Source organism: Salvelinus sp. IW2-2015, linkage group LG13, assembly GCF_002910315.2.
Source record: "Salvelinus sp. IW2-2015 linkage group LG13, ASM291031v2, whole genome shotgun sequence".
Taxonomy (NCBI): Eukaryota; Metazoa; Chordata; class Actinopteri; order Salmoniformes; family Salmonidae; genus Salvelinus; species Salvelinus sp. IW2-2015.
In genome coordinates this window covers 30,447,302-30,457,452 of record NC_036853.1, presented here as the reverse complement: position 1 = coordinate 30,457,452, position 10,151 = coordinate 30,447,302, and the positions used below count along the sequence as shown (strand labels likewise).

The following is a 10,151-nucleotide window of genomic DNA, read 5'->3' as shown; positions in this document are numbered from 1 at the left end:
AAAGGAGAAATACTCACTGTAGTATCGGTGATCTACACTACATGGCCTCCCTTGAATGAGTAGGGGTTCTAAAACTTTTGACCGGTAGTGTATAGCTGTTTATATTAGTTACTATGCTGTTACTAAGCGGTAATGTATTACGGCAGTGTTATGTTACGACACCTAATCGGTAATGCACATGCGCACAATTGGGGTGGGCTGTAGAGCACGAGAGGTTTTTTTCTAAACCAAACTGCACTCCTGTATCCAGCCTGGTAATTTTCTCCACAACACAAATATTAACACTCAAAAGTGTGGACCTGTATAGACACTGGCCAAGTGTCAAATTGAAAATTGTCAGTGTTGATTTAGCACTGGAGAATTTGCTTTGTGGTGAGTAGACGGTTAAAAGTTCAGAGCAACTGAGAGATGGATTATTGGGGCTCTGTGGGTTATGAAGGCTATTGTAGGTATGGGCTATGGGCTTGCCTCCTCTGCCCCCTGGATCTCTCTGTCTATCTCAACTTCACTCCACTGAGACATATATTTAGCCCCAGAGAGCAGTGGCCACGGGATGGCCACATACCAAAACAGTCACATAGCAGGGTTAAGGTCATATTGCGTCATTATTAATGACCAACAGTTAGATTAATGGACTGTCTGCAGCCATAACCACAACGGGCAAACCCGGTACCACGCACACTCTATCAGAACTTCCAAGGTCTCATTAAATAGATAATGAGTTAGGAACAGGAGAAGATCGAATGACCTGAAAACTACACGAAAGGAAAGACTACTATCTGCCTGTTGAGAGGGCTTGTCACCAGCTACCTGCTTTTGGGAGATAAATTATCCCGAAAATATTGGCTACATTTCAAACAGGCTGTTCAGACTACTATGCTATCTATTTTGAATAAGACATTTAAGCATTAGATTGAAGCGTCTGGCAGAGGGATATTTTCCACCCAGGACATGGGGAATGGAATAAACAAGGTAGCGGTAATAATTATGTCAATTGGAGCACGTGTGTGTCCGAGGCTTTCTCGGAATGACATCATCTGCTTTTGATTGTGAGAAAGGTTAAGCTATCGAAATTCAGTTAAATACAATGGCTCAAAGATAGACTGCAGTAAATAGGCCACAATTAGCGGGCTCTTTATTATTATAAATAATATAAATATAAATATTATTATTATAAGCTATACAGAATAATTCGAGAATAAACATGTATTTCATCATGTAGGTGCTGCCTGATCTCTATCTGGGAAACTTCAAAGGTAAAGTAATTCCCTTACAGTGTGTGTGTGTGTGTGTGTGTGTGTGTGTGTGTGTGTGTGTGTGTGTGTGTGTGTGTGTGTGTGGCATGTGTGTAGCAGTGGGTGTCCCACACCTGCTGTTCAGTTCTCCAGATCTTTACACAGATCCACTAAAGCACAGTTATGAGGGTGTCTTTATTTAATAAGAGTGTGTGCTTGTGTAATAAGCATATACAGTGGGGTCCGGAATTGTTGATACCTTTGATAAAGATGAAAAAGGCATTTGCAGTTCATTTTGTTTGTGTTTTAGATTATTTTTTTTATAGAAATAAATGGTAAATCATGTATTGTGAAATGTTCAGTCACTTTTATTGTAAATAAGAATAGAATATGTTCCTAAACACTTCTACAWTAATGTGGATGCTACCATGATTACAGATAATCCTGAATGAATCGTTAATAATAATGAGTGAGAGAGGGTCAAAGATCATACCCCCAAGACATGCTAACCTCCCCTGTTATTGGTAATGGTGAGAGGGAGAGGTCATAGCATGTCTTGGGGCTATGATCTTTAACCCTCTGTAACTTTCTCACTCCGTATTATTCACGATTCATTGAGGATTATCCGTAACCGTGGTAACATCCACATTAATGTAGAAACAAATGATATTCTTATTTAGAATATAAGTGACTCCAAAATGACACAATACATTATTTACCATTTTTCTATTGGGAACAAAATTATCTGAAACACAACCAAAATGAACCACAAATGCATCCAACAAGTTTGTAGAGTCACATGCTTGATGTAGTCGTTGTGTGCAAGGAATATGGGACCAAATACTTAACTTCTGACTACTTACTTATAAGAATCTTTAGGGGTGTCAATACTTTTTACCCCTACCTTTTTGAAAAAATGTATTACTTGTTAAACAAAATCTCTTTCTCTAAGCAATTAGTATTAGTATAAAATAACATAATTTCCCTTTTTTTTTAGCATACAGTACAGCTCAGTATTTGAATTATTTATTTTATAAATTCATTATTGCTCATTTTGATCAAGGGTGTCAATAATTGTGGACCCCACTGTATGTGTGTGTGTGTGTGTGTGTGTGCTTTTTTGCTCTAAATAATTGATTTGATGATTGTTATTATATAATAGATAACACCAGCCATCATCAATTTACTGACTCCTACACTGTGCACCGTTTGGGTTGGACGTCATTTCATAATCAGGCTTGGGCCTAATTTCCTCAGAGTCCTTTCTAGTCCATATGTATATCACCTCACCATTCAGTAAACCAACCCAGCGTGAGAAAACATGCCCTCGGCAACCTTTAGCTTCCTTTTAAAGACAGAATTTGATTCRAAGATTTACTGTTTCTTGCTTTTGTGCTSTTTTAGAAACACTGSTTTTCCGKTTTTTCTTTCAGTTCAAATGAAGAAAAACCTGTTTGTGAGAGTTTATTTGCTTGGAGATCCTTGGGGAGTTGGTTGTTGTTGTTGAGCAGAAAACTCTTTATTTAGGACAGGGGTGCCAAGGGTCTTTGTAATTTGAGGACAGGGCCTACGTGATTTTTATCAGCWGGTAAGTGTGTGGCGCTAGCAACTCCAGGGTCGTGGGTTCGATTCCTGCAGAGATCATGTACATACAGTAAACTTAAAATGTTAGCACTCACTGTACTGTAAATCGGTTTGGATAAAAGCATATCCTAAATTACATATTATATTATTATGTTTTTTATTCTCAGATGCGCGGGACAAGGAGCTGTTGGCGAAGCACAATATCACCCACATCCTTTCCATCCATGACACCGCTGCCCCCATTCTAGAGGTGAGACTATGCCTTGCCCACCCCTGACACAGATGAAGCCTATACCTGGATTGGAGATGGAGATTCTCCATTGAAATTGTATATTAGTCCAGGACTATGCTTTATCTGTGTCCAGGGAACCAGCCCTTAGAGTTACGACCTGTGTGATATTGGGCTCAGCAGTATAACCTGACCAATCAGTCTACTGCCTGCCTTGTTATATTAGTATGGAATGATATCTGGTTGCAGTAGTTGAATGGAACGATAAGTATAGATMATTTTTGATCCTACTCTACTTATATCATAACCTTGGGAGGCTATGCTTGATCTTGAATAACTAACACCCAGTTAATCCCACTTGATCACAGTCATATCGCCAATAGCAATATAAGGGCTGAACTTGATATAATCATTACATTGTGACAGTTGGAAAGTGTTCTGTTCTTTCTATATTAGGCTGTGTGTTTTGTAAACAGTGTTGTCTAGTCAAAGGTTCTACGCCTCAATGCCTGTATAATAATGGTTCTCAGATAGTTGTGGATGAAAAGAAAATACCCATAAGTCATTTTTGCTGTGTACTGAGTCAAATACTCATACGATGTTCATTATGTCACCAATTCACACTTCTCTGTTACGACTCCTGAAATAGAAAACTGAAGTTGTATTGAAAGTCAAACTTTCCTATCCCCATTTTCAATTGGTATATGGAAAGTATTAGACTTCTGGTATCACCCACAAGACAATGGGGTTCTTCACTCAGAGAAAAAGGGTTCCAAAAGGGTTCTTTGGCTGTCCACATAGGAGAAGCCTTTTTTGTTCCAGGTAGAACCCTTTTGGGTTCCAGGTAGAACCCTGTGGAAAGTGTTCTACCTGGAACCAAAAGGGGTTCTTTAAAGGGTTATCCTATGGGGACAGCCAAATAACCCTTTTAGGTTCTAGATAGCATCTTTTTTTTTAAAGAGTGTACCTCATGTTATGCAACTCAAGGTGGAGTTGCAGAAATGTTTATTTGATACTGGATGTTGGTGAGTTTAAATTATTCTACACTTTTTTTTATCAAAATGTAGGCATGCAGGCATCATTTAGCAGCTGAATGTCTTAACTAGATTTCTGCCTTTTCTGATGACATTATTGAAACCTTATATTCCTACAAGCTTTAAAAGTCTCACGTCAGAATGAGACGTTCATCCATGTTTCGGAAACGTCAGATTTCGAAGTTGTTCCAAATGTCAAATTTCGAAGTGTTTAAGGTTAAGTTTACGCAGAAACTCATAATTCTTAAGGTTAGTCATTAACTCCGAATGGTTCGTGTAAGGGTTAAGGTTCGGGATAGGCTTAAAACAAAAATATAATAAAAAAAAAATAAAAAAAAAACTTTCTCTCGCTGTACTTGAACATGCAACCTTGAAATCAGAGGAAGACGCTTACACGTAGTGATGGGAAACCAAGGCTTTCTATAGGCTTCGGCGCTTTCACCAAATTCTGCCTAAAAACGGTAAATTATTCAAAGCTTCATTATCTGGTCGTAATGCACATTAGTGACATCTACTGGTCAGCAATAAATAGTATCATGTGATTATCAGATAGAGGTATTTTTTCTCTGTTGTGTTCATTATAACATCTTGGCGCAGCAGTAAATTGTTGGATTTAGTAAACTATAATCAGTTGGAATAGCAGGTTTGTATCTTACACCATGCTTCCTTTTTGTTATAGTGTGGACACTATATAAATAATTCCTACTGAATAGGTGGTGGACTTAACTGCAGTAAAGTATTATTACTATTCATGGGAGCATGGTTATTATGGACATTGGTGTTGACSGTGACCTTTACCCTCCTGTGATGTCATCACCCAGAGTTGGCACAGTATTAACGGGACACTACCTCATGTTGAGTTGGGTGTATCGCTCTCCTGTTTTCAACCTTTGTTACATGGCTGTACCCCTCTATTTTGTCGTTTGCAAGTACAGGCAATGAACTTCGAAACGCATGTGGATAATCCTTGTAAAGTTACCACACTTTTTTTGCTTTCAAGTTCACTATTTAAAAAAAACTGAACCTAAGGCATTATTTATGATGCTTAAGACAGAAGCTTATACTACACTAAATAAATTGGAACCACAGCAATTTCTGTGGGAGCTCGCATTTTGCAACACATGATTTGAAAAAGCACGTGATCAAACGAAGCTTCGGACGTCATTGATGACGTACTTCTGATAAAGTGATACACGCATTGGCACACTGCTAGCAATTTCGACGCATGCCTCAGAGCTCCGGTATCAAACGTAACATCACTACTTACGCCCATCCACAACGCCCTAGCAAAACCGAAACTTACTTGAAGGTGACAGTGCTCACTGTTGCCCCTAGTGGACAGTTTTCACATCATCTCCCGACATCCTCGAACATGGATGGACGTTGAATACTGACTTGTATCACGGGTGACCTGCCTGCAATTTCATAATTACATGAAAGTGCAACTCTATCAAATCAAAGCAAACTTTATTTGTCACGCGCGCCGAATACAACAGGTGTAGACCTTACAGTGAAATGCTTACTTACATTGATGCTGTTGACCCGGATCACTGGTTGCTGCGGAAAAGGAGGAGGTTGAAAGGGGGGTGAGTGTAACGGATGTGAAATGGCTAGCTAGTTAGCGGGTACGCGCTAATAGCGCTTCAATCAGTTACGTCACTTGCTCTGAAACCTAGAAGTAGGTTCCCCTTGCTCTGCAAGAGCCGCGCTTTTGTGGAGCGATGGGTAACGACGCTTCGTGGGTGACTGTTGTTGATGTGTGCAGAGGGTCCCTTGTTCGCGCCCGTGTCGGGGCGAGGGGACGGTACTAAAGTTATACTGTTACAATGCCTAACCAACAGTGCAATTTTTAAGTAAAAAAAAAAGGTATTAGGTGAACAATAGGTAAGTAAAGAAATAAAAACAACAGTAATAAAGACAGTGAAAAATAACAGTAGGGAGGCTATATACAGGCACCGACCGGTTAGTCGGGCTGATTGAGATAGTATGTACATGTAGGTATGGTTAAATGCAGATAGTCCAGGTAGCCAATGTGCGGGGGCACCGGTTAGTCTGTGCGTATATGATAAACAGAGAGTAGGAGCAGCGTAAAAGAGGGGTTTGGGGGGGGGAACACAATGCAAATAGTCCGGGTAGCTGTTTGATTACCTGTTCAGGAGTCTTATGGCTTGGGGGTAAAAACTGTTGAGAAGCCTTTGGTCCTAGACTTGGCACTCCGGTATCGCTCGCCATGTGGTAGTAGAGAGAACAGTCKATGACTGGGGTGGCTGGGGTCTTTGACCATTTTTAGGGCCTTCCTCTGATTCCGCCTGGTGTAGAGGTCCTGGATGGCAGGCAGCTTAGCCCCAGTGATGTACTGGGCCGTACATACTACCCTCTGTAGTGCCTTGCGGTCAGAGGCCGAGCAGTTGCCGTACCAGGCAGTGATGCAACCAGTCAGGATGTTCACAACGTTGCAGCTCTTTTGAGGATCTGAGGACCCGTGACAAATCTTTTTAGTTTCCTGAGGGGAATAGGCTTTGTCGTGCCCTCTTCACGACTGTATTAAATGTTTATCTGGGTTTTCAGATAGGGCTTCATTCGGATGTTCAAATATGTTTCTATATGAGAGAGTGGGAAAGGTGTGTTTGTGTGAGATAAGTACAGATGGGGAGAGGACAAACCTCAAACTGAGAATGCTAAAATGAGCTGTGCGGTTATCAACTAGTTTTCCTTCAGTGCTGTTGACTGCAGCTGTTTCAGTTGCACTGAAAAGCAATAAAATACTAAATACACCATATTTGTGAACAAACACACACACACAAGTATTGTCTCTGAACTTTAATATTTTCTCATTTAAAGCCAGCCTGAAAACCATGTATCAATCTCTTTACACTTTATCAGTCTGTGACAGCATCTCAGTTAGTTGTTGTGTGTACAGTAGTGTGCTTTCACTATTATTATGCTGAAGAGAGAATGGCAACTTCTATCACAGTATTAAGATACACAATAGTAGATTTTGGTAGACAGAAGGTGCTCTTTGATAGAAGGGGTAAATTGGTTATCAAAAAGAAAGGACGACCAAGGCACTCTTCATATAATTAATAAAAATTCCTTTATTTGTATGGCATGTTCAATGGAAACAAAGTTTCAGGGAGGCCAGGGAGTACTCCCTGTCGAAGGCCATGCAGCTGAAACGCCTCGGCAAGTCGTCACACTACTAGAGAATGCGTTATCATTCTACCGGTAAATCAACTGATCAACTGTTTAGCAAGCCTCTATGACTCAGCTCTTTGCAGACTAATGGCAAGCCAGATGGAGGGTCAATTTGCATACCCAACAGTCAACTTGTATGGTTATACTGATTGATTTCTGCAAAGATGGCTCTGTGGTTTTGGAGAGGGAAGAGGTTAGTTAACAACCTGGTGAAGTTGACATGGGCAATTTTAGCAGAAATTGGTAATGCTTCTCAGGATTAATATTCTATGTATTAATTGCGGTGTATTTTTCTAAATCTAATTCGTTGCACACAGTTTTGGTTAGAGTTGTGTGGTAAATTGTGGTCATGACAAATCGCTATGATGACGATTGATYTTGACAGTGTTGTATTGTGGGTAGCTTTGCTGATTGTGATGACTCATTATTTGGATGACCAGTTGAGATGAGTTTATTAGAACATTAGATTTCGGACTACTCCTACCCGTGTTCTACTGTCTATCGGGGGGGGTGTGCGGCTGTCTGTCTGACCTGTCCAGTTGGAGGACTACCGTGGCTCTCTATATCGCAGAGTTTTTTTTTTTCGGAGGCGCAGTCATAACGGGACGGTTCGTTTCTGCCCGCTGAGGCCATGGTTCACCATCAGCTGTCAGGTGCACATCCACCACACACACACACACACACACGCATGCATGCACATAGAGAGAGTAAATCTGTATTGTCATGATGCGCTACTGCATGGGGTTTGTCCCTTGTTAGGACCTGAAAGAGGAAGAGAGCAGAAGACCCCCAACACCACAGAGTTCAAACTGAAGTGATAAAGAGCCTCATCACTAGATATAGTATGTTGGCATACTGCATTATGACACAATGTTTATGGACCCAAATGCATAATGTCAAATTGGGTATGTCAATGTTTTATATGTTGTTGACTTGTTGTTCAGCTCCAGTTGTCCTCTTCCACAGGAGATGAAATACCTCTGCATCCCTGCTGCTGATGCCTCCAAACAAAACCTGTAAGTGTCTGTGTTTGTGTGTGCACGTGTGCGTGGTTAATTAACAAATGATGAACGTTACGTGACTTTATAGCCCCTAAATGTTCGTTTATTAGCTCAAACTGCAGTYCTAGTCCAAGCTTTATATCTGTCTTCAGGACCCCGTTTTTTAAGGACAGCATCATTTTCATCCACGAGTCCAGACTCAAAGGGAAAGGCTGCCTGGTCCACTGGTGAGCATTTTTAAATGTATTGATATTTGATTGAATGTTTTGATGACATTCTAATTGATGTAATTGATTGACTGATGTGTTCCCAGTGTGGCAGGTGTGTCTCGTAGTGTTACGTTGGTGGTGGTGTACATCATGACAGTTACTGGGCGGGGCTGGGTGGAGTCGTTAGCTGCGGTGAGGGTGGTACGGCCGTGTGCTGGACCTAACGTGGGGTTCTTAAGGCAGCTAGAGGACTTTGAGAATCTAGAGGTGGCACAGGTCAGTGACAGTCTTCTTTCTCTCTCTCTTTTCTTAACCCACTGAGTATTGCCTTTCTCTCTCTCCTCCTCCTCTTATCTATTTATCTTTCTCTCACAATCGCTATCACACAAGTTCTCTACTCTCTCCATCAATCTCTTTTTCTGCTCCCTCTCATCTTTCCCTCTCTTATGACTCTCTCCTCCTCTCAACTCTCCCACTCTTCTGACACTCTCTCCGGTCTCCTTCTCTGTCCTCAGTATAGGGAATGGTTTAAGGACAGGTATAAGGAGAACCATTTTAATGATGAAGAGGAGATCAGAGCCCTTCTGTGGCAGAAGTCTCAGGCCATCCGTGAGTCCATAGCAACGGCCACGGCAACGGCAGCTCAGCTAGCCACCAGCAACACATGACCCCATGTCTCCTGCCTGCTCAGCCCACGCCAGACAGCTGTCACTCACTCAATGGCCAGCCAATCACTGTTTCTGACTTCAATATATATTGGTGGGACTGAGTTTCTTATTCAGTTCAACCAACTGTAGGTTAGACCAACTGGAAAATGTTGATTACAAAAAATGTACAGGTTGTCATGAGGGGGTTTCTCAGTGGTCCCTGTGTGCGACTGGGTTCTTGCTCTCCCCTAACAGTCACAGCAACATGCAAGAGCAGTCAATCTGAACGCCCAGGAAAGATACATTACAAGCCTACATCACACACACACAGAGAGAGAGAGAGTAAACCTCGAACTTCTATCATCTCCCCCACTCCTGTCCATACACACTCCCTCCCCCTCTGAGAGTGTGACGTGTGTGGGTTTGTGTGTGTGCTTTGTGTTTAGCCTAATACGAGGAATACATCTCTGTATATTCATAGGCCTAAAAGTTATGTGAAACGCAGCACTGTATCTTTGTAGACCGACAGAGATTTTGATGGATTATTCTTGACCATGACATATAAAAAAGTACTTAAAATGTGTCGACTGTTTCCATGCATACGGAGGTGGTTGAAGTTAGCCTATATCACCAAGCACAGCCACATTTTCATTTTATCCCCACTAGGCAATCTTCTTTATCACAATGATAATTAGCCTATGACTTTAGGAATTATAATGATTACATAGGCTACTAATTAAAAAATTGGTCTCTGATTAAGTTTGTTGGGTCTTTATTTGAAAGTTGGATTTCGATTGATAGACTTCTATTCATTTATAGCCTACATGTATAGCCTACTGGAGACAGATGTTATAATATAATATAGGCTTAGGCTTTCCGTGACAGGATGTAGAATTAGCCTATATCATTGGTTTATATCATTTCAAAGAATTGCTTTGCTCTCGACTGGTGAACAGATTGTCTCACTTTCCAGCGTTGCGGGTGTCTTTTTCTGCGACTGACGTTCGCGAGGGTTTC

The 10,151-nt window shown here is 41.2% G+C and overlaps 1 protein-coding gene across 1 annotated transcript; it reads left to right on the top strand.

Moving 5' to 3' along the window:
- Positions 1 to 598: 598 nt before the first annotated feature.
- On the top strand, positions 599 to 9,889 carry LOC111971679 (dual specificity protein phosphatase 22-B). The gene is made up of 7 exons (XM_023998527.2): positions 599 to 972; positions 1,223 to 1,256; positions 2,987 to 3,069; positions 8,244 to 8,293; positions 8,431 to 8,505; positions 8,592 to 8,763; positions 9,003 to 9,889. The coding sequence occupies exons 1-7, from the start codon at positions 952 to 954 to the stop codon at positions 9,153 to 9,155; spliced, it is 588 nt and encodes a 195-aa protein (XP_023854295.1). The 5' UTR covers positions 599 to 951; the 3' UTR covers positions 9,156 to 9,889.
- Positions 9,890 to 10,151: the final 262 nt, after the last annotated feature.